This window comes from Xenopus tropicalis, chromosome 5 (assembly GCF_000004195.4).
Source record: "Xenopus tropicalis strain Nigerian chromosome 5, UCB_Xtro_10.0, whole genome shotgun sequence".
In the NCBI taxonomy this organism is placed as follows: Eukaryota; Metazoa; Chordata; class Amphibia; order Anura; family Pipidae; genus Xenopus; species Xenopus tropicalis.
The window spans coordinates 115,999,739-116,025,848 of record NC_030681.2 but is presented as its reverse complement, the minus strand read 5'-3'; the positions used below and the strand labels follow the sequence as shown (position 1 = coordinate 116,025,848).

General features: G+C 37.4%; 1 protein-coding gene across 3 annotated transcripts in view; it reads left to right on the top strand.

Moving 5' to 3' along the window:
* lekr1 (leucine, glutamate and lysine rich 1) overlaps nt 1-21,793 on the top strand; it is a 93,062-nt gene extending 71,269 nt beyond the window's left edge. For all 3 annotated transcript variants that reach the window (XM_018094379.2, XM_004914441.4, XM_004914440.4), the window contains exons 8-13: nt 6,977-7,054; nt 10,802-11,005; nt 11,308-11,401; nt 16,170-16,334; nt 19,029-19,328; nt 21,008-21,793. In XM_018094379.2, coding sequence (XP_017949868.1) covers nt 6,977-7,054; nt 10,802-11,005; nt 11,308-11,401; nt 16,170-16,334; nt 19,029-19,328; nt 21,008-21,424 — 1,258 coding nt within the window. In that variant the 3' untranslated portion in view covers nt 21,425-21,793. The remainder of the gene's footprint in view (nt 1-6,976; nt 7,055-10,801; nt 11,006-11,307; nt 11,402-16,169; nt 16,335-19,028; nt 19,329-21,007) is intronic.
* The last annotated feature ends 4,317 nt before the right edge of the window (nt 21,794-26,110 follow it).

Here is a 26,110-nt window from a genome sequence, read left to right as displayed (position 1 = left end):
AAAATCCTATAGACTATTGTGTTCTTTTTTTATTTAAAGACAGGAATTAAAGCAAGTTTTACTCATCAGGAAATTAGTTTAAAGACAAGAATAGCAAATAGGAATCCTGGCATTCTGTCAGGTTTATAAAGATTTGGTTGTTGTGAGAAAAAAGTATATAGTTTTCCAAGGTAAACTAAAAGTTCTGCAGGGAAATACCTGTAAAGAGCACAAAATATTTAAAAATCACCTGGCAGGTAACACAGTGGGAAAGTCAGCTGGCAGTGAAAGAACTGTTATTGTGATTATTACTGTATTAGCCCTCTTTTTTTTAAAAAAAATGGTCAGTCAAAGCCATTATCTCAAATCAATTGGGAACCAACTAACCTTAACTTGACAGATTCTGCCTGGAAGGATAGGCCAAAATCACTCCCCAACATTATGAAAGCTGGACATTTTTACTCCACAAGACTTAAAGGGATTTTGTCATGATTTGTATTGTGTACTTTTTATTTGTAGATTAAATTTTTTACATTGCAAAATAATTCACTCTACCATTTAAAATGTTATTCTTAAACTAACAAATGTATTTGTTATTTATTTTATATTTATTTATATATATTTTATTTTTATATTTTATTATAACAACTCTAATATTGGTGTGTAGGCAGCCATATCAGTGCATTGTGCCTGATTCTGAGCTTTTGAGAGGAGCCAGCACTGCACCATGGAACTGCTTTCAGATAACCTGTTGTTTCTCCTACTCAGTATAGCTGAGCCAGACTTGGATTTTTACAAATAAGCAATATTCTCAAATCTACCACTAGATGGGGCATGGGAGCATTTTCATCAATACAGGTGTCAGGGAGCTGCTGTCTTGCTACCTTTCCATTGTTCGGCTGCTGGGTGGAAGGGTGTGGGTGACCACAGAGTGAGAAAAAGTTGTGGTAAAAGTCATAGTCACATCAAAAAAACCTGCACAAACCAAAAAAGTAATGTGTTAGCCACTTTTTTTGAATTTTTCATTGGTTTTGCGAATTTTTCACCAAATCGAAATGGGACAGATTCGCTCATCACTAATACTAATACATCTGCTTGCGTTACATGTTATTAAAGGAGAAGGAAAGCTATTGAGGCATTTTTATTGCCAATAGATTAGTAGATAGTAGTGCAAGCTAGAATGCTATATTTATTCTGTAGCTGCCATTTTGGCTTGGTCTGATGTCACTTCCCTTCTTGTATCTCCTGCTGCCTGTATCTCTCGCTGCTGAGGGGAAGGGGGGGATGGAGAAGGGATGGGGAAGAAGAGAGATGTGGAAGCTGCGCAAGGCTTGTGCTGTGCCTTGAAGGATTTTTCTGAGAACAGGAAGTCTGACACAGAACATCATGTATACAGAATAGAAGGAAAGAAATGTTGCGTTTCTTTTCACAGAGGACTCAGAGTATCATGACATAGACTTTTCTGATAAAGCGTACTTAGATTTTACTTTTCGTTCTCCTTTAAGTGGTAGATACAATAATTATTTGGGCAGTCACACAAACACATTTAGCAAAGCTGCTTAGTATGTATTTATTTAAAAATAGCAGTGTGATTATCTGCATGAAGTTCAGTCACATTATAATTGCTTCTGCTCCAGGCCTGACTCATTCATAGTTCCTGTGTTTGTAGTCTTGCATAGTGCTGACAATATATGCCTCACTTCATACTTTTAATATAGAGTGGTAAATACAGCTTAAGCAAATGGATGCAGATGATGTTTAAAATCAGTGAAACAGACGTAAATGGCTTTGGTAAATATTCAAAAAATATTCAAAACTTGGGTCACACAGCTGGAGATCTATATTAAATAAACTACTGAAATCATAAAGCAAAACATATATCTTGTTTATAAGTTAGATCTATTTAACTAAGATAGATGTTTATTACTAAGGTCTTACTTTTCCTTTCTCCTAAGGCTATGGCACCATTTTTTCTACCAGTATATTTTATCTAGGTGAGAATTGCCCATTACTGCCCATGATCTATATTGCTAGAGATAGCCTCAATTGCAATCAGCCTTATACAATAAGGGATGAGAGCATAATGTAAGCCCACAATATACTTTTCTGCATATTTCTGTTTTTACATCATTGCGGGTTGCCATATTTCTCACTAGAAATACAGTGACATAAATGGCCACTAGAACTGCCATTTTTGTTAGTCTATGGAGTTAAAAGAGATTTAAATCCCCATGACCCCTTATACTTTCTTTCTGACTACGGAGCAGTGCTGTGGGGTTGCCAGAAGCAATCATTGGCCATCACATCCTTTAACTTCAAATTGTTTATACTATTTGAAAATTAATATAAGACAATTTATTGTTGCATTTTGAATATGAACTAACCAGCAGGCAAAGTGCCCCAGGTTGCTTCATGTGACCATAATTTAATGGGACAGATCATGATTCCTACCTCGACTACTGTATTGTATTAAATACTAAAGCGACCTTTAAATACAGCATAAAGGCCCAGATTTAGGGAGAGTTAGCAAATGGATTGTTCCATAAGGGGTCATAGAATGTTAGGAGCATTCCTTCAGATCCTGAGGAAGCTTTTATGAGTTAGCATACAACATAGCAAAACGTTTTTTTTTAATTCTTTTGGAGATAGCTGTGTAGTATTTTAGCACAAGGCCCTCTCAGGAGAATAAGTGGCTGCAAAGTAAAGAATTTGTGCTATTACATTGAATGCTATCTGTCTGCTATCATTTGACCTTTAGTAAAGAAGTGGCTTTGCTCCTAATACTTAACTAATAGAGATCAGCGTGATTTGTCTGGCGAGTGCTGCTCATGGAGACATAGCTCTGTTCTGTTATAAAATATCAAGTGAAATGATGACAATAAACACAAATTCCAATCTTTTAGAAGTTTTACCTCAGCAATTTAAATGGGTTCCATAAATATTTCAAGATGTGAAAATGCAATATCCTACAATGAATATCAACTGTTAACTAAATAAGCATAGAAGCCTCATTTATGTGCACATTACTTCATAGCTGTGATAGGAGCCTTCAATATTATTGTCTTTTAGGTTCAGCATATTGGTTAAAACCAAATCCCAGACAGCATTCTAAAGGAAGATTTTGTTGCTGTAAATATATTGGTGTCTCCATAGCAACACATATGGTACAGACAATATATTTGGGTTTACAATGGAGGGAATTCTATGGAGACACGTTTGCCTAGAGTTATTGACATGCCTTTTGTATGTGTTCAGTAATTTATATCCTGGTCAGTGACTGATTGATTTAATTATTTGTGAGGTGGTTCAGATAACAGGTCATTCCAGGTCTGCTTTTCAATTTCTGCTCACTTGCCTATTATGTAACTGTTGAAACAGAAAAGAGAAAGGAAGTCAGTCATATCAGTACTTTTTTTTATTCCTTTTATAAAAGGATTTCACCAAGCACATTATTGCTTCTTATGTATGATTTTAGAAAATAGTAATGATAATAAGTACAATTTTAAAAGCAGATAAAAAGTGAATTGTTTTTTATGACTGCAGAAATGTTCTTTTCCCAGCAACCCTATTTGGACCCTCACAGTCAGGCCACTCACTCCCCTAGAAAGATGTTATATAATTTAGGTAAGAAAGAGGGAGGGGATACTGACATTAAGGGGGTTGTTTATCAACATACATATTTGTGTAGTTTTTGTATTTTTTCACATTCGATTAACTTTGAAATTTTAAAAAATGTGAGTTACCTTATTTATTAAAAAATCAGAAGAAAAACATGGAAGAAAAATCTCAAATGCCTTAAATTTGTATTTTTCTCGACATTTTTAATTGGTTAAGAAGCTCAAAAAACATTCAAAAAAACTTGAGTTGACTAAATAATTCAAATTTTGCCTAGAACAGCTCCCGTTGACTACATGACCTTGCAAGCATTTAGATGCAGAAGTTTTACATTCCATTTTTTTCTCACTTTTTGGTGAATTCATTTAATAAATATGTTTTTTAAACCATTATTCAAAACTTGCATTGGAGAAAAAAATGTGAATCTTGATTAAAAAAATCCCTTAGAGTAGCCAGGTTTCTAATGGAAATGGAACAATTTAGAGATTTTAGATCTCACACTGAATCCACAGAATTCTGGGACTAGGTTGCTAGCCTTTGAATGAGTTTGGTAGAAAGGTGATGCAAGTGCAGTTGGTTGAAAAGGCTTAAAGTATTACTCTGGAGGATGCCACCAAAAATATGTTTTCAAATTATTGAGCATCCTCCAAAACTTCAAACAGGGCAGAATAGATTTTTTTTAACATAATTAGTAGGTCCTAATTAAGACCTTGCACTTGGACTCACCAGGGTCAAAAATGAACCCATGTGAAAGTGTACAAAATGGTGTGACAGGAGTGATTGTGAGGGTGGCATTATATATGTTTTATTGAAATTTGTATTTGTTTATACCAATCAGAACATTATAAGGTATTGTAAAATTTGCTCTATTCCACCTCCAGTATTCCAGAATTAATGTGAATGTTAAGTGGATTGGGAAAAAATGTCTGCTATGTTAGCCTGCGTCTGCTAGAAAGAGTATACAACAATTTTCAAAATATAATTTATGTATTGTAGTCTAGAAAAGACAGCAGGGTGCTTTAGCATTTATTTTTATCCATTGTCTAGGTAAGCAAATGTACTGATCTAAAGCCTTGGACTAAAGTAATAGTTCTTATTTCTAATTCAATAGTGGCTTCTGGAAATGCAGTATATTTTTCCCTGTAATTATTACTTATATTTCACTACTGTCAGCATGTTTGGGTCAGTCTAAATGATGCCTTTATGCTACATAAGGCATTCTTTATCAAAGCATATTGAAATTAAGTATTAAAATTAAGTGCAGACTTCCTGTATATTGTAGACATTCTGTATTCAGTTTCTAAGAGACATTTGTTGAAGCATTAAGAGATTACAGATTGTTTGTCTATTGGAATCACCTTGCATTTTCCTTCCTTGCACTAGGTTGCATATAGTGCCCATCTGCATGCCATTTATTATAGGCTCACTGTTTTGAAAGGAAGATAAAATAAAAGCCTGCATATTATTAAGATGGTTGGTGTCTTTTCCTGCAGAATTCCCATTTTTTATGTTTGTTTTGTTAATTCATATGTATCTTGTTAATTTCTGAGCTTTGAATTGCTGCCTCTCTTATATCCATCATGGTGCCCTTTTTGTTTCTCTTTCTATATGTACCTAACCCTTTTATTCTGTTCTTTTTACTTTCCCAGTCTACAGTAACTTCCAATATGTAAGTTCCACAAGTAATGGATTGTATGGTACTTTTAGTAGGATCCTGCCTTAATAGTTTTAATGTACATACAGATAAATCAGTAGAGGCCAAAACTGTATAATAATAAATTATTTGAATTCTGCAGAAGATGTTAATGCCTAGAAATGCTGTCAAGAATATTTAACATTTTCTTTTTTTAACTTTCGCAATAATTCAGACAAGCAATGTTTCTATAACCCCTCAGAGTTACTCTAAAAACCACTAAAAGAAGAATACAGAATTCTATATATATATATATATATATATATATATATATATATATATATATAGAAAGACGGAATAAACCGGCACTCACAGGCTATTTAACGCCAAAGGCTTCAAACGGTTAGTTGAATAGTGAGGTTCTTTATTAGTCGGACTAATAAAGAACCTCACTTTTCAACTAACCGTTTGAAGCCTTTGGCGTTAAATAGCCTGTGAGTGCCGGTTTATTCCGTCTTTCTACACATCCCTACACTACCCTGGCACCCAGGTATCGCTTTTGATTTTTGGAGTGCAGCTTATGAACTGTTTGTACCTATATATATATATATATATATATATATATATATATATTATATACCACAGCTGTACAGCTGGGTGTTTTGAGACTGCATGAAGTGGGCTTTTTGGCCTTTGTTACAATGCATAGAGCAAGGTGCAAAGTAAAATGTGGCACATGTTTGTTTTCACTTTACAACCTGCCCCACTCTGATGAATATGGAACTACCTACATTCAACAGAATTGTATTAGTGAGCAGCAAGCTGAGGAAGTGCATGGGCGTTCCCTATCTGGCCTTATTCAAGATGCAGCTTTGCCCTTTACATACTACATGCCCTAAGGCTGGAATACAAGAGTGCAGTGCGCCCACAGCAATGCAACTTGCAGTGCAAGTTGAAGGTCGCATTCAAATTCCCTGCTGCAGGTGTTGTGGTGCCCCTTTTAGCACTTGCAGAGGATTTTGTAACTTACCTCTTTCATTTTTCCATTATCCGTAGACTTCTTTGTGCCTTTATGATCTATTAGTTTATGTTGCTATGGTTCACAATTATCCAATTCGCATTTTGTAAATGAGTCCCAGCGATACGACCCCTTGCAGTATATGTAAAGAACATATATATATATATTATTTATAGTGTCCAATTCTATAACTGTATTGTATTGCACTTAGATCATTGTGTTGGGTCAGATAATAACTGGGTCAGTTAATAAGAACTGTGGGAGCAGGGTTACAACTGCAAAGGACCCAGGGCACCAGGATCTCTGGTGGCCTACTTTGGAATTAAGAATTGAATGAGAAACTAGTGGTAATTGGGGAACTAGGAAGTATGTGCAATTTGACCAAACAGAAGTTACCAAACAGAATTTTTTTTTTTGTAAATTATTATTTCCATTTATTTTATATACAGGTTTACATTAATAGTTATTTAAGACTTGACTAATTCAGCTGTTCCAGTGGTATAAGCGCAGACGCATTTAGGAAACATTTATTAGTGTTTGCTTATACCTCACTGAGCTTTTAGCTGGTATCTTGCTGCCCCCTTATGCACCGTTGGTAACATTTTGCTTGGAAGGAAATCATTGTGATATTAAACTAATGGCCAAAGAATGCACATTCTTTAAGCAGTTGCCATATAGTATTCAAACAAAATATAAAAGATTCTTATCTTCTTGTCTTTTGTTTTTCTCAGTACAAAATCAAAGGAAATGAATGATCTCCTCACCAGACTTCGCAGAATGGAGTATGATAAGGACACAGCCGAACTTAGGTAGATTTATTATCCTGGTGTAATTGTAAAGTGTCTTTAGCTTGTTTAATAAACCCATAAAGAAATATTGTAGGGCAAGATATTGATTTTTTTTTCCAAAGAGATATTTTGAATAGCTGTCCTATAAATATATAAATAAATAAATATATAAAATCATCACTCCACCCTGCCACAAAAACATATCACTAATCTCATCCACTTACTATTCATTTCTATTGGATTTTTAGAAGCCTATTTGAAACGCGAAAGTTAGAGTTCACATTTGATAAATGCATTTATAAAAATCTGTTAGGAAAGAATTTTTCTGTAGTGAGATTTTATTTCACACTTTAACAAATCTGGCCCTATATGATTTAGAAATATAGTAGTATTCTATCTCTTGGGCATTTATGGACCTGGTTTCTCTTACTTGACTTTGAAGTGATGATTATAAACTCAGAATAGTTTTTATAAATTGCACATAGAATCTAAATGTTCATCAATACATTCTAACAGTGACATTCTCGATAGGAACAAAATGAAAACCGCCGTTTAAGCAATCAATTGACTTGCTAAGAGTTAAAGAATATATATGGATTGTCCAGGAACTTTTTTTTTTGTATGTGACTGTGTTTCTTTCCTAGAAGCCACCAATAGTCCATTAGGGCAGTAAAAAATATGGAGCATTACAATGTTAGCAGTAAACAAGCCACTTGCAGTTGACGTAGCAATAAAATGTATGAGCCGCTTCCCAGCAAAATCCATATGTCTAACTTGTTTTGTGCCTGGGTTATCTGGGGATTTAGCAATACATTTAGCATTTAGCATTCATTACCCTGATATTGTTTAGTCCTTTATTTAGTAAACATGAATACACATCACCACCTGGAAAGTCAGCTGTGTTGGTTATTTGAAATAGAGATGGTGCTAATTCTTTATTTTCTTTGGTACTACGTACTAAACATGGCATTTCTCCAAGACACATACTTACTATAACAGGACAAAGAGTCCTTGTGCTAAAAATAAAATTAGAGGGCAACTAAAGTGTGAGAACAGTGTGTGTTTTGCTTTTTGTCCTATAGTAGGTACTGCAGCTTTATGATTAAACATCATATTCCCAATGTTTAACCCATGCCTGCTCTATTGCAAGCCCTCTGCAGACAACTTTGTGCGACTTTAGAAAATGAAGTGATGTAAAACACTTTCCACCCATTCCTATTGTTGCCAGTGGAAAGCCTTTTTCAGAGCAGTTTGTCGCCCATGATATCAGAGATCTATCACGGTCAACTGAACCGCTCTGCGGGTTCTTACCCTAAGGCAGATGTTTGATTGTGCTTTGTGCAATTTTTATTGTATTTATTATTTTCTTTCTTGAATAGTGAGTTGATTTAAGGTGCATCTTCAAAGAGATGGGTTGTTGTAAATGAATGCATCCTTAAAGGAGACATATAGCATAAATTAAAAATCCCCTAATCATGTTGGCAGTCATGAAAAATATATGGTGCTGGTTTCTCTCTGGGCTAAAAATGATCAATAGAGGCTTGGGTGTGTCCTAACAGTTACTGCCACATTGTAGGATGGTGATAGCCAATCACAACTACCTAGCTGCTGATTGGTTCATAACCTACAGTGTTGCTGGCTTCCCTGCACAGCCTTGGAAAGGAGTGGAACAGATGAGCAGGACTAGTAGACTTTGGGGGGATTTTCTTAATAAATCAGCCCAAAACACATCTTTTTTAAGCACAATCCTTCTATATTTATGGGGAGTATAATGCACTGGTACATTCTTGTTTTTTACACAATGTCCCATTTAATTAATATGTCCCTTATTGTGCCACTACTAATTTCCTACACTATCCTTAAGAGATTCACTTTGTTCCATATTTAAATAATATTTTTGTACACTTGTGTGCACCTTAGGGACCATTTACTGATGGTTGGGCAGGGTGCAAAGTGCAAATAAACAGACATACTACAGGCGTAGGCCAAATATTGGGCTGCCTACATGTGGTAATATTGTATTCATGAGAGCTGAGTGGGGGAAGGCATGTAGAAGTATTCTTTATATTTCCAAGCATGATACCTTTTCTATTGCTGCACAGAAATAACAAACATATGCCACATACTCTTCAGCTAAATCAAATGTAAAAATGTATCAGCTGTTAATTACCTTGCATAAAGTGAAAGCAAGAAGGTGTTAACATAGCCAGGAATTGTGGGGTCATTTGCCATGGCAACGTAGCTCTGAAAATAGTTTTCATTTCTTCAGTGTTTTCCAGCATGTGAAGTTCTAAAACATTTATGCTGCTGAGAGTATGGTGGCACTAAAGTTTAGATTGTTCCCAGAACTGTCCTCTGGCACTTGCTGCTTTACATGGATTTAATGTTACCTTAATAAAAATAAAAAAACATGATCAAATAAAACCGTAAAAAAAAATCTCAAATACATCAAATTAGTAATTTTGTCATTTTTAATGGGTCATAAAGTTAAAAAAAAAAGCTAACTGACTAAATAGTTAAAAATTTGCCTAGGCAAGCTGCCATTGAATTCTGCATGACCTTGCACGCTTTTAGATGCCAAAGTTTTACATTCATGGTTTTCTTTTTTTTTTCTATTTAAAAAATATCCAGAATTCACAATTTTTTTTAACTATTATTTAAATTCATACGTTTTAGCACAAAAATAACATTTTTAGCAGAAAAATAGCATTGATAAATAACCCCCTTAGAGCATAAAGCCTGCAACAAGGCAGGTAGATAAAAAGAGTAATCATAAAAAATATTCTTGCAATCACAAAATATATAAAAAGGCAAAGATGGAAAGGGAAGTTTTCTAAGAATTGCTGAGTTAGGGCTCTGGCACACGGGGAGATTAGTCGCCCGCGACAAATCTCCCTTGTCACGGGCCACTAATCTCCCCGAACTACCATCCCACGACTTACATTTTCGCCGGTGGGATGGCAACTGATGGCAACTCGGGGAGATTAGTCGCCCGCGAACAGGGAGATTTGTCGCGGGCGACTAATCTCCCCGTGTGCCAGAGCCCTTACATGTTCCTCAAAAGGTGCATAGATGATTTCCATTTCCAATGAGAGGAATCCACTAAATATAGATATATCTTTTATCCTTCTGCTGCAAGTACAATAATGAATAAAAAATAAAGCAGATTGGATGATAGGGCTTCCTGTACTGGTACAGTACATGGTTTAATGAAAGAAATGGGGGAATGCTTTCACATCCTCTCCACCATTCCAGAATGGCATATCAACCCTTTTAACTATTGTAGACAGATAGAGCTATCTGCTGACTGCATAGAAGCCGGTGAAGAGCCACATCTGACCCAGTTCCCCAGTGTTTCTTCCACCATCTTTAATGGAACATAAAATTATTTTGGCTATTCTATTAGATACATCCCTACTGTTTTATATGTTTATAAGTGATTGCTTCTCTCATACATACCAGTGATAGGTCATATTTGAGACACAGAATAGTGAAATGGAATTCTAACTACAAAATGAAGCAATGAGACAAGCAGGGTCTTTGTCTACTTTATTGGAAGGTGTTAAAATACATATTGACGCTTTGGGTTTTTTTATGTGACGTGGATTGCACCAGTTTATATGGTGAATTCATTGGTTGTGTCTATTCCAGAACCCTGAGGTCTAGTATTGAAATCCCACTTTCATTAACACCACTTCTCCCAACTGCTTTTTATAAATATGTCCCTCCTTGTCCAGTAATTCTAAGGCCTTAGTGTTTGTTTCTCAGACTCACTAAGGAACTAAAAGAGAAAGAAGATTCCCTGGCACAATTTCAAGAAAAGGGTCTGCAGTTACAGGAAGTTCTTGCTGAGAAAGAACGTGCAGAAGAAAATTGCAAAAGAAGAACTCAGCGCTTAGAGAGCGAACTGGAAACCCTGAAGGAAGTTTTAAAGCAGTCGCAAGAAGAAATTGCAGCTTTGCAACATGAAAGGTGATTCATTATCTATAGAAGAAATCCTTGTTGACTTGTTGCTCATTATAAAGTGACCCTGATATATATCCACATGCAGAATGGAACTCAAGTTCATTTTATATTCTGCTAATAACCATTGCAGTTAATAACTAATACTTTAGTGCTTCAGATTCTCTTTGTGCTGAAGTCATGCAATTTAACAGACTGTAGTGGATATTGTAATTAAAGTGAGTGAGGAAAGTGCATCACTCTAGGGACCTGTGTGCTGCTTAATTGGTTATTAATTGTTTATGAATAACAACTCTGTTGCTGTCTTACAGAGAACTGAAGTTTGTTTCCTATCAGAACAGAATTGAGCAGCTGCAGGATGCCCTCAGGCAAAGAATCTTGAGTAATGATAGCAGGGATGCAAAGGTAACAAGACATAGTTTACTCTGTTCTAGCACCTATAACATACTTACATATCTGGTTTGCCACTTTGCCTAACTGCTGGTTGATCCAGAGAAATGCAAAGCCCCCATCAGAAGCCTCTCCTGACCTTTCCTTCCTGACTCCAAGATGGCAAAATTAGACCAGTTTTTGGATCAGCTTTGTACCAAAACCTAATTTCAATAATCCTGTATTTTTTCACTTGCTTAAACATCTATGCAACTTCACACCTCTTTTAAATATAAAAATTGAATCTCCTTTCTTTTAATCTTATTGGATGCCCTTGTGCCTGCTGAAAGGACCTACTGGGGAATAAAGCATTAGAGAGATTATTATTAGTGATGCATCAAAATTACTATTTTAGGATCCATCCTTACCCCAAATCCTTTGTGAAAGATTCGACCGAACGGAATCCTAATTGGCATATGCAAATTATCAAAAGGAAGGACTAAGGACAAGAAATGTTCAACTTCCTGAATTTGGTGCATCCCTAATTATTGTATAGTTCCGTTATATATTTATACATAGTTATATTAACTAACTAATCACAACTTAGTGGATCTTTATTTATAGCTTGGACTTTCCATACCCTTATCCAGCTTTAATATCTGTACTGTAGACCAATATTGTACAGCATATTGTAGATGGGGTCTTATCAGTGCTTTGTAAATGTCTTTTGTAACACAGCTCAAAACTTGTTTGCCCTTGCAGATGCTGACTGGCATTGTTTGCTACAGCCAATTCAAAAGGACCCCTGGGTCTTTCTCAGATATGGATTTGCCTAGTGCAGTCCCATTTAGGGTGTAAGTGGCTTGCATATTTTACATCCCAGGTACATAACCTTATATTTATCAATATATCTCATCTGCCACTGGAAATGTATTTGACTGTGTAGGCATTCAACACAATTGATCAGAACTGTCCGATTGGAGCAGAGCTCATTGCTGTGACCAGGAAACACTTGGCCAACAGAAACTCATTTAGTATATGTACATGTATGTTACAACATTATAAACTTTGACATAATTATAAACAACATCATTTACCAATAACATGTTAACATAAATGAATAACAAGGAGCAACTATAGACTGCATTTGTGGGAGCTATACCTGTCCCCACCCACAATCGGGTCCCTGAGACTAGACATTCCCTTTTCTCTTACAACCACACCCCCCATTTACAGACTATGGCTATAATCCCTAACCTCAAACCCAACATTCTGCTTCCATGAATCCTAATCCATCTACAAATGTCTAATGGCTATGACACTCTACGTCCTACTGCTATCCTCCTGCGACAGCCGCAGTGTGCTCATTAAAATAGGGAGGGAGTTGCTAAAGTGAAACGGTACCCTTCCCTTTCACCCTGCCTAATTTAAATCACAACTTCCATCCCCAACCAATCAGGTCATAGGACTGCATTGCCCACAAGCCCTACTCTAAAATCTTACTCCCCAGAGCCTTTCCTAACCTCTTCATGGCCCTGTTCTCTAATCTTGTGCATTGCTTTGTCCTAGGGGAGTCCCACTTTATTTTATGCACTGAATAACATCCTGCTGCTTATGGGACAGAGACTGGGTAGATCCTGTCCTTTATCTTGCAAATGGAAATTTTTCAGGATTATTTACATTAATAACCAACCAAACAGTTGAAATGGATATACATAAATATGCAGTTTACTGGGAATTATTTAAAATCATTATTGTGCATGTTATGAATTCCATATTGCCCTTTGCAGCAGTCCATTAGAAACCCAGCTTTCCATGCCTCTGTTGTTTTACCCTTTTTCTGTTGGTGCAACTGGCACTCCTGGCATGGGCGTCCACAGAAGGGGGCAAGAGGGGGCACTTGCCCCCCCCTGGAAAAGTAGCAAAAAAACCAAAAACCTTACTCCGTTTCTGCACTTTCCCCTCAAGCCCGTTTTTGCTGTGCTCCGATTGGATCTTTCTTCTTGTGGATTCACCAATCAGAGCACAGCTTCCTTGACAGACAGTAAAATTGACCAATCAGAGCACAGATGCACACAGGGATCGGGAGATTTTGCAAACTGGAAACAGAAATAAAGACTGAAAAGAACAATCTGCCCCTGTAACTTTACCTGAGAACCAACTCTCAACTTTTGCTGCAGTTTTCATCCCACAGGTACTATACAGTTCTAAAGAATCACTAGCTGACATTAAATTGTTTAATTTATAATCTATCCCCTACCCTAACACATGGAGGGTAAGTTAACTCTTTCCCTCTGAAAAAGCTCATTGTGTGTTTATATATGTGTTGTTGTTTTTTGCACTTACTATTTTTTTTTTTTTTTTGTCATTGTTTTGTTCATTTATAGTAAGTTACAGTGGGGCCAATGTTGTGTATCAGTGCCAGTGTTATAGTGCCAGGGCCTGAATATCTGCCATCTGTACCCACTGCTCCTCATGGCATATAATGTGCTGGGTTTGTAAATACGGACTGCGTCTCACTGTATATAATGGGGAGTCAGTACCCACTGCCTTTCTTGCTATAAAACTAACCTAAACACATCTAAAGGGGTGGTTCACTTTTAGGTTAACCTTTAGTATGTTATAAAATGGCCTATTCCTAGCAACTTTGCAATTGGTCTTCCTAATTAATTTTTTTGAATAATTTGCCTTTCTCTTCTGCCTCTATACAGATTTCAAATGGGGGCCAAAAAATATTGCTCTGCGAGGCTACAATTTTATTATTATTATAATTTTGTATTACTTATTTTTCCAAGTAGGCCCCTTAACTATTCATATTCCCATCTCTTGTTTAAATCACTACCTGGTTGCTAGGGTAAATAAGACCCTAGCAACCAGATAGCTGCTGAAATACCAAATGGAGAGCTGCTGAACAAAAAGCTAAATAACTGAAAAACCATTAAAAATAAAAGTGAATTAGAATGCGAACTACCCCTTTAAGCTAACTGATCCCAAACACAAATGTTTGCAGATCCCCTAACAGAAGTGCGCGTATGAATACTTTTACTACTAATACTAAACATTTTAGGGTAAAAAAAAAAAGCACCCCCACCCGCACTTTTGTACAGTATCCCTGGGAGTCAGTGGGAACGGCAAGAGGTAGTTGGGAGGTTAACTTTTTACGTCAGCAGTGAATCCACTAAGTGTCACATTAGCTGTAGGTCAGTCTGTGTATGGGCCATATTTAGCCTCCCCTAGTATCATCCTGCAAAAAAAAAAAATATATATATATATTTATCTGTTGCAGGATGATGCTAGCTTACTTGCCCCCCCTTGGAAAATTTTCTGCGGACGCCCATGACTCCTGGCCTTTAGATCTGGGAATACCTTATGTTTGAACAATGAAATCTAGAAAAAGAATGAGAGATGCCCATCTTTGCTCAGTCAGCTGTGGAGAGTCAGAGGCATTTGTTTTCTGTCAGCAGCCCTAAAGGACATTTAGTCAGTTCTTCATTCCTGTATCTGAAATCAGAGAACAATAGCCGTCTGTTGCACGCTCCCATATGCCCTTCTTTAGAGAGACATGTTGCTGTTATTAGCAGCTAACCAGAACACACTGGTAAAGTACCTCTTCTTTAATGATGTACTTCTAGGAAGGCATAACAGAGAGATGCAGTTCAGGGGTGGGCTTCTGCCAAATATAATGGGGATGTTTTTTTGACAAACTGTTCCAGTACTCACTCTTCTTAGTACTTTGAGTCCAGTCCCTAAAAGGGTGTACTACTTAATAAACCTAAAGCATGAAACAGTTGCTTATTCAAGATCAAGCTTTCCTGCTACTAGAAACACATCACCAAGGTTCATAACAATCTCATAACTCTTCTTTTTAGATTATTGATGCTAATGCTGCCTTCCCCATAAAGTTAATCCCTTGGAATTAGAGACAAGTCACCTTTTTATTTTGTGATTGTACAGGGGAATAGTTCTGCAAGGGCAGGCATTTGTCAACAGTATTTGCTGGACTGGTATTTAAGGTAGAGGTGAAATATTTATAAAGTGAAGTGAATGTATGGTTTAAGCGCTGTGACTAGAAGATATTGGACAAAAAAATGTAACGCCATTTTAATTTAAATAAAGTCAGGAGCCTGTCTTTGCAATGTTCAGATGGTTAATAGCACTTACCTTTTATAGGGGTTGTAACCCCTCAGATAAAATTGAAGTAAACATACTAAAATGTACTCCCCTTTGCTCTTCAGCTATTATTTTATTTCATATCATTTTTTAGCCATTTTAGAAATATTTACATTTTAAAACTTTCTCCTCCTGTGACAGAGCTTCCAACATACATGTCAGTACAGGAGTTTTGGTCATAACAGACAGCTGTGCCTCGCTGGGAGAATATCGTCCATGCACAGCATACATAACCAAGCATAAAAGGCTTTTAAAGCTTCAATATCTCTAAAATCTCTGAAACAGCTGAAAAATTAAGAATAGCTCAATTATTTTTGATCTGAAATCTCAGTGTTTAATGAAACATATTAAATGTTATATAGTTTTATGATGCCAAATAAAACAATTGCCTTATATTGCATGTATCGCATTTGATAGCTCACCTCATTTCTTGCTCATGTTTTCTTTAATGACTAAACCATCCAAATATGGCCAAACCTCCTGCAGTCTGACCAATCAGACTGCAAAGAAAATCAGCCCTTGTGGCCAGTTATTACTCTTTAAAACAGTGCATTTGCCATGTAGCATGCATTGTAATAACACAATAACATTCAAATAAATTTGTGTTGTATCATGTTTGTTTTTCCCCAAATAGTTGGAAGCAGAGCTGGAGAATGAACGCAATAAATATTTAAGAAAACTTGAAGAAACAGAGCAAAAATATAAGGAAGAAGCAAGTGTGGAATTGAATATTGAAAGACAGAAGAATGAAGAATTAATTAAAAAACTCCAAAAACAGCAACAGGAACTGGAAGAAAAGGTCTGAGAATCACCCCAAAATATATGAGGTGTTAGAAGCTGGCCTTTTCAGTTTCCTCCTTTTTTATGTATGCAGTCTGCTGCTTGTATATGAACAGGGACCTGCAGAAGGCAATGTAAGGTGGCTTGGAAGGGACATTCACAATGAGTTTGTTTCCTTGATTTTTTCTAGTCCCTGGCCAGCAGAATCCACCTGTAAGAATAAAGTTTATATAGAAAATCAAAACATTAAAATCTTTGCTGAAGTGGGCCAAGAATTACAGTATATGAGATTTGAGAAAAGAAGAGCGATTTCTAGCAAGCCAGGCATGGTTAACAGTCAGGATAAGAATAGACAGAGAATTTGTGCAGACTAGGTGAGATTCTAAAAATGAAAATCAAATTTGTCAAGAGGGATTAATAAAATAGAAGAAGATATAGATAACTGAGGGAAATGAAAGATCTGTGAAGATTACATTTAGGAACAATAAAGTAAAAAGTAAAAAAAATTCTATATGATATTATTTTCTTTAATACATATAAGTAGCGCTGACACATTTATGCTGCACTTTTCAGAGATTTCCGGCATTCACACCTTCGGCATTCCCCTTCCCAAAGGGAGGTAATGTAATAAATGGCCTTAAAGTTTGCTACTCGTCTAGCAACCTATAACATATTTTAAAACAAATATCATATTTGTAACTATGAGTTACTAGATGCAAAAAAAGTGTTCTGGAGTCTAGGGGGTAACCCCCACAGACCCAGGAAGAACATAGGAAATATTAAGTGTATTAATTGGAAGGCCAGTAATTGAATGAAATGCTTTAGACTTAATGTTTTAGACTTAAATCTCTGACCTGGATGAATGAGAATGCTCATAGACATACTGCTATTTAAATGGGTTGCATTTTAAATAAAGATAATGCAGCTGGATTACTCTAGAGATGATCCCCATGACAAGAGGCCTTATTTGGTGCAAAGTGCAATAAATGGGTACAAAGCACTATGTTTTCTTAAACATACCTCCAAAGGAGAAGCTGTTTGCACTCCTAGAATGCCAGATACCTATTATAATAAACTGGATGCTCCCTGTTCACCTGCTCACACAAGTGTGTCCATTTTTTATTTTAAAAAGCATCCCCAAAAAATGATATAAAAGATACACTGCAATCCGAGTATTATTATGTGCTCCTATGTGTAGTGTTTGGATCATGGCTGGATCATTTCTCTGCATGTCTGTCTTTATGATCATTAAATATATTCCTCTTAGTTGCACATCACGCAGCCTCTATCCACTTACTCATTCTTGTGTTTGGTCACCCTGCAGCTCTAAAGCACTGTGTAATCAGTCATACAGTGCTTTATGCCTTCCTTATATTACTATATTTTAATTTCAACTCTATTAGCCAGCACATTTGCTTTATTTATTGTTTGTCTTCAGATGCTACTGCAGTCTCTTCAGACATTTAGAGTGCCTGAAGAAGGCCCTTTTCTAGTTTTATAAGAATTTTAAAAAAAAAGTAAGCTTAAGACGTAAATCTGCAATCTTCCTAAACCATTATATAAAGTGTTAAATACTGTTGTAACTGATACACGCTTCACACAATATGCCACTCAAGGAGGAGAAGAAACACCATCTTATTATGGTTATGTTTACTTTCTTTTCACTACCATCTTCACTTTACAGGGCATAACAAGAAATGCATTCTTATCCATAGCACCTTGTAGGCTTTAAATTCAATTGCTACACAAGGACTGTCTGCCAGAAGAATGTGTTCTCCTAGCTTTATCCCCCCTTTCCAGCCTACTGTAGCTAGAACTGAGCCAGCAGATGATATCCTTGTAGTTATTTTCCCACTTTCCATCCTACTCTAGCCAGAACTGAGCAGGTATACAGGATGCTTACAGGAGATAGTAAAAAGTGGAAATCTTATACAGGTATCGGACCCCTTATCCGGAAACCCGTTATCCAGAAAGCTCCGAATTACGGAAAGCCCGTCTCCCATAGACTCCATTATAAGCAAATAATTCAGAATTTTAAAACTGATTTCCTTTTTTTATGTAGAAATAAAACAGAACCTTGTAATTGATCCCAACTAAGATATAAATAATCCTTATTGGATGCAAAACAATCCCATAGGGTTTAATTAATGTTTTATTAATTTTTTTAATAGACTTAAGGTATGGAGATCCAAATTACGGAAAGACCCCTTATCCGGAATACCCTTGGTCCCGAGCATTCTGGATAATGGGTCCTATACCTGTACCTTGTATGATGCCTATTATTGCCATTTTCAGTTGCAGTAACATACCTTGGGGGTAAAAAACTCAAGTGAAAAAAGAAAATGGTCACCTGAAAAAAAAATGTTACTGCAACTGAAAAGGCAAGGTAATGGCATTTGCCTAGCCACACAATGCCCTTTTCAGCAAGGGTGGCTTAAAGTTAAAGTGGTGGTATGTAGAGTTTTATTGTTCGTTCCTTATAAACAAAAAAGTCAGTAATTTAACGGCATTTAATATTTAACATTCACCATTTTAAAGTGGCCATACACAGACCAGTACTCATACAGTATATGGCCAAATGTAAGTGGATACCTGCCTGCCTGTGCAATTCCCAAAGCAAGGGTATTAATAGATAAACCCTGTTGTTTGATGGTACCATCTCTAGAGATTATATGTTTTCTATATGCCCTACTCAAGCTGTTTGTTATTGCAGATCCCCATGCTGATATGCCAGGCTTCAGAGGAACTAACCATAGAGATAAACTTGCTAGAGAAGAAGCTACAGGAGGCTCAGACCAGACTAGCAGAAAGAGATCAAGCAAAGGAATCTGAAACTGGAAACTTGAAAAAGATGATTTCTGAGCTGGAGCATAGCTTAAAGCGAGAGCAAAACAAAAATAACTTTGTTCTTGAAGAAGCAAGGAGCGAATTATATGTAAAATCGGAAAAACTGAATGAACTCACACAAAACATAGATGAGCTAAGACTTCAACTTGACAAAGTAATACAAGAGGTAAATAGAGTATAATTGCATGTGTAGTGTATATCATTCACACCTGCATGTGTCCCTAATTTCCAGGTAGTTTTGTTCTGTCACTGGGTTATTTTGTAATGCTGACCAACTGCACATAAGAATAGAAATTTGTTGTCACACCTTTATAACCTATATATATATATATATATATATATATATATATATATATATATATATGTTGGAAATCCATTCTTAAAACACAGCTACAGTGTTTTACCCATGGCCTCATATGATGTAGCAGACCATATATTTTGTGGCCACAGCCTCATTGCACCTCATGGTTTTAAAATTTAGTGATGAGCACAACTTTTTTGATCATATTACCTAAGTCTTGTTTGGTAGGTGAGGACATTATTTGTCAAAATCACTGCCTAAGTACAAAAGTAACTTTAGCCAATATTCTCTTTGTCAGTAACAGACACCAAGGCTTGGAGATAGAAAGAGATCCTTCCGACAGTCACAAATATCAGTTTATTTATAGCTCTAGCCATTAGGGGATCATCTTATATTACAGTAAATAGCATTTGATCAGAATGAGTTAACTGAGAAAAATATATATAATTAAAAGTCCATTATAGTCTATGGCAGGGGTAGGGAACCTATGGCTTGGGAGCCAGATGTGGCTCTTTTGATGGCTGCATCTGGCTCGCTGCCAAATCTTTAATAAATAACGGGGGGCGTGGCCTGCGCTCGGCAGATAGAAGATGTGTTCTAAGCCTTAGAACACGTCTTCTATCTGCCAAGTGCAGGCCACGCCCTCCTCTGCATCCACATCCGTCATCCTTGGGACCCACCCTACCTTGCCCCGCAGCATCTGCGGCCAAACATATTGTATGGCTCTCACGGAATTACATTTATAATATGTGGTGTTTATGGTTCTCTCAGCCAAAAAGGTTCCTGACCCCTGGTCTATGGGAAACCACAGTAGCAAAACCATTGCGACTGGTATAGCAGACACTGCTTCTGCAGTTCCCTTAGAGCTGAACTACATAGGAGATTTTGATCAGATCTTTATCTGACCCAAAAAATCTTGTCACGCAACAGCACAAGATTTTGTAGGATCCTACAAAACCTGATCCCACAGCTGTAATGTAAGTTGGATCAGATAAAGTTGAATGGTGTCTTTTGTTTCTGCATCTCCATCCGACAGTCAATGTATTATGAAAAGAAAACGTCTTTTAGACACCATCAGATTTTATCTCATCGTATGAAAATGAAGCATGTGCTCCCATCCGACAGGCATGTTGTGTTGGATAGCAAAGCTTCCGTGTAGTTCACACATCAGATTTTCTTATCAGTCCCATATTTTCTAAACCACACAACTATATGCAACTTGTAGGATGAGTTCTGCCAATCCTACGTCATTCTACTAAATCTCTCATGTTGTTTAGCTCTGAGGCTTTATATGATGTGATGTGTGTCCACATGACTTCAAGACTTAAAAATAATCAGCTTGACATGGGTCAGCTTCACCCACTTAGTGCATGAACAGCTTGTCTTCTTCCTGTATTGGAAAAGGTTCCTGCTTTATTTCCTGCACGCTGGCAGGCAAGTGGAACAGTAAGCTAGAATGACACCTATATATTGCTATATATAATTATATATATATAGTTACATCTCTTGGATTTAGTGAAATATATTGTACATCTTTTTTTTAGAACTCGTTCCTTAAGGAAACCGTGCGCTTGGAGTGTGAAGAACGCTATGAGCTCACAGAGGCATTGACACAGGCCAGAGAACAGCTTATTGAGCTGAAACGAGTAAATGGAAGTCTTTCATTATCCCAGAGAACTTTCCATTCTGATAAGGCTGTTCTTTCCAGCACTCTAGCCAGCCCAGGTCAGAAGCATTCACTAGGTATATCATCCACTGTGCCAGCCAAGCTCACCAGCCTTCTGGGATCCTATGCACCGGGGACAGGGATCACCTCTAGTATGAACAGACATGGACAGAGCGGCCACAGGAGTTTTCCCTTGTTACCATCGCCACCTCCAGCAAAGGAGAGAGCAGCATCTGTCACTGATGTGAGACAAACAATAACTGCAGTTCTTAGAAGGAATTCTACTCAGCTGTGATGGGGAAAGAGTATTTTACATTTTTTTTGCATTTTGCTTTCTGGACTCACCTGCAGCGTCACAAAGCAAGGCCTTTTCTTCGACCTTGGGGTTAAGTAATGATTAAGTACTGCAGAATCCTCTCAGTAGTTCATGGGATATTTCTACAATTATTTCTCTCAGTATCAGCCATGAGTGCAGATCCCTAAAGACTATGGATCAGAGAAAGGACAGTTATTTTATAATATATCTATGCACACTGAAGCTGGGGAATTTCCACACAGAGGTGACAGATGTATTTTGCGGTTTGTTTTGTTCTCTTTAAAGAACTGTTGGCTGAAATTCAAGGGAGTTGTTTTTATTTTGTAAAAAGAACGGTGTTTCTCTAGACACGCAGGTGCAAATCTTATCGCAACAGCTGATATTGGGCCTCAAAGGCAACACTTCGACTGGCATTGAGGGGTTACCTGAAAATTGCACTGGCTCACAATATGTGCCCCCTGCTGTGGGCTTGGGAAATAATAAAGATGAAATACATTATTACACATGATAAAAATGAATGGGGCAGTGTGACTATGATAAGGCTCATCCTATAGCTATACTGTAGGTTCAAGCATTGGGATTATTTTACTTTTATAGCAGTGCAGCAATTGCATGCCAATGTTGACACTATCTATTATTTTAATTGTTCTTCTGAGTCACTAAAACATGTACTTTAAGGATAAATATATCCCATTCTGTGTAAAATTGGAGGCGCTTACTGTGTGCGTGGAACACTGACATAGATCTCAGCTAAATGTCTCTGCCTAGTGCTCATACATCGATTGTGCAGTTCTGTTACAGTTTTACCTTGCTGTGGCGCTTGCTTTCTTTTTAGGGAGAAGTAAATACATTCCTTAAAATTATTAGAACTCTGCCCCTAAGTATGACAGTAAAGTCATTTATAAGCATATTTATCCCACAAAGTAGGGATTTCTCCTCCCGTGCACTTGTTCCTACTGCTGATATTTTGCAGATACCTTGCTGCTCATACTGTCACGCTGAGAGGCTCTCCCTTGCAGGTGCAGGCCCCAGGCTCCCTCAGCATTTTTTAATACATTTGGCTTTGCAAGAAGTATTTTAATTCTTCACATATCTGCCTAATATGCTTCCCCACCCTGTGATTAAGCACTGAAATGCTGCCATCCATTCAGGCGAAAACTGTTTAGAGAAAGCGGAACCATGGCCTTAGTTTTATGGCCCTCTGTAACTGCCCTGTGTTACTCTCAGATACACTGATTCAGAATAATCTGTAAATATTTATATGTTGGCAGGGCTGTTAGGTGGGGCAGAGAGGGCATTTGCTAAGGGCCCCAGCATGAGAGGGGCATGGATAAATGTACAAAGGACATATATTACCTAACAGTTTTTTAGTAAATGCACCAGTGATATTAATACTGTACATAAAGTTGTACTGTATATAAAGATATAGTTGAACAACAAATGGAGAGCCACACATTGAATATCCTTCCACCTCAGATAGGGGTCTTAGGCAACCTGCACCAATAGCCCCCCCTCTTGTCTAAGGACCCTTAGCTTTTTTATCTTTACCTATTATAATCTATTCTTTTATATATTTAGTCTCTATGTTCCTGTAGAATAATAAGGTATGACCAAATGGCTAGAAGCAGGAGGGCCCACTGACACCTGGGCCCACCGGGAGTTCTCCTGGTATCCTTGTGGGCCAGTCCGACACTGTGTATATTGTGTTCCTAGGTATTTAATGCAAGTGCAATAATGTGAGTTTAGTGTCTCTCTCTATATATACAGGTATGGGATGCCTTATCCAGAAAACTCTAAATTACAGGAAGGCCGTCTCCCATAGACTCCATTTTAATCAAATAATTCTAAATTTTGAACAGTACATTTTACTTAATCCAAACTAAACTGCATAAACATTGGTGGCAAAACAATCCTATTATGTTTAATTTATGTTTACTTGATCTTTAGCAGACTTAGGGGGGCATGTACTTAGATGCAATTTTTCGTGTTGGGCTTTTTGATGCCAAAAACCCAAAAGAGTTGCAGAAAAAAAATGAGACTTTTTGAGGATTTATTATGCAACAAAACCCCAACTAGTCCAAACACTCCAGTTAAACCTGTCAAATTCATGTAGAAGTCAATGTCCCTTTTACAACTCAAAGATATTTTTTTGCTTCATGGTTTTTGGGCAATAATTCGAAAAAAGTCAAAGTTATCAAGCAATAAGTTGAAAAAGTTGCGACTTTTTCCTATTTGTGATTTTTTTTAGCTCAGATCTTTTGATAAATGACTGACATTCAAATTTTCCATAATACAAATTATGGAAAGGCCCCTTATCCAGACCCCAGGCCATAAGCATTCTGGATAACAGGTCTCATACTTGGCTCATCAAACAAATTAAAATGCTGCATGTTGCCTTTAAAAATGCAGTGCAATGCAGGTGTTTCAATGAAAAACAGGAAGGAAGAATCTACTTTGCTGGCACTTTGTACCTATATTGTTGGCAAAATAGACCATATGCTGTTAGCAGTCAAAGGGCTAAGGTATCTAGATGTGTTGCCATTCTAATCTAATATAAGCAACCTTGAAAAAATCATTTTATAGAACAGCATAGGAACAAATTCAGTGTTGCACTAAAGTTGAAAGTGCCTCTTTTGCACTTAATAGTATATGCTCCATTATCTGTAGTAGCAGGCCTATTGAACTATAACCAGTTTCATCATTCTTAGAAGATCATTTTTACAGAGTCATTCTTTGAATGTAAAATGAAAGGGCACTTCCTTATGGTGCTGTTATTGTGCATTCTGCCAGTTAAACATACCGCTCATGCTCCACACCACATCTCCCTGCGTGACACTTTAGGCATGGGCAGACATGAGCGGCACGTGTACATAACAATCTTTCATCTTATTCGGCCTTTACATATTTCTCTGAAATGATTGACAGGACTCTGGGTAAACTGCACTTTTCAGTAAAAACAAAGTCTAAGATTAGCAAATGTCCTCATTCAGCCCGGCAGATGGATTCTATAGAAGATGCTAATCCATGCCTGCAACCTTAAAGAGCTGGAAATACTTACAGATAAAGGCTCTCCTTTGTGGTGCTCAAGCCTAGGGCAAAATCCTCTGTAGGGTGCCATTACTTACATAGTCCAACCTGTATATGAAATAGAGGGGACTGCACTGGGGCAAAACTAGGACTGTTTACTTACAGAATACATTGCCTTTGAGAATAAAGAATACAAAAGCATTCAGCATTACCAATACTGAATTTGTAATCCTTGCTGTAACTGCCAGCAACATAGAATGTACTCTTGCAATAATCCTCCCATTCTAATGAATGCCAAAGTGCATTGCCTGGCAGCATGTGGTGCTGATGTACAGCTGATCACTGGCAGCCAAAAGGTTAAACAGGCCTCCTAAATCTCATATACTGACTGATATCTTCATTAATGGTACATCAGAAATATGTCTGACCACATTCTGTGAGTAATGATTTCCCAGTGCAGGCAGGAGCAACCATAGAAATCAGTAATCTAATCTTATTTATGAATTCCTTCATTGCCAGAATTCCCATACTGATAAATCTTTATCACTGGCTACACACCATTCCTTTGTATCCTATTAACCCCAACTACTGCTGCCCACCTCTCGCTGCTGTTAATGTTCCTATGAGCAGATTGTGTTCCACAGTTACATTGAGCTGCCTTTGTTCTATCTGTGTACAGCACTAAATAACTGCATGTACTCGCAAGGATTAGTAGAAGAGATGGGGCCAGCAGTCTGTCGAGTCCATTAATATTGGAATGCACAACATCGTGTTCTGAATCTTAACATGGGCAACAAAAGGCGATAATATTCATTGCCAATAGGGACAATAGGGCTCATTTAGCAATGGCAGAAAGCAATGCTATGTGCAGTAATGGCTGCAGTACACCGAGCACTTGCACATGGTAGTCCTTGTCCAACCTGTGCCTAATTTCTAATTGAGCATTCCTGATTCATGATTGGAGAAGAGTTCAGCCAATCAGAAACGGTGTCACTGACTGCAGCAATCATCCCATAGAAATATCAGCAATGCTGGGGAACTAGGGGCAGCTGTACAAAGGCAGAGCAGTGCAGATTGCCGTCTCTGTGAGGCAGAGGGATGCCTGTGTGAAGGCATCACGAATAGGACAGTTTGTGCGATGTGTAAACTGCTATGTATATTGTTCTGTTTGCTCTGTGGAAAAGCAGACCTTATTTATTAGCTCTGCAAAGTGGGTAGTTAGTGGTCTGACCCAATGAGGATTTTATTTCTGTGGTCACAAAACCCCCAGAGAGGGATTAGTGGGGTCTTTTAAGCCGCTAAATCCTTCCTGCCTCCCATTCCAAATCAAGCGCAATTGCACCTGTTCATGCAGAGGCACCCTTGCAGCTACTGCCACCTCCAGACCACGAGATGTCTCCAGGGTTCCTTATTCAGCCTGTGTCAAAGGGTGCAGCTTGCTTGCGCATAAAGAATAGGTGCAAGAATAGCTGTATATGTCACCTGTATGACAAACACCAGTATTTCAGTTAACTGGACTTGAAGTGCTAGCACAATTGGTTCATTTTGATGCATCATCCATAATTGTATCAGGCACAAGGACCCCTGGCGTGCACAACAACACTGGAATTCTGGGGGGAAATACTGCATAATGGGGAA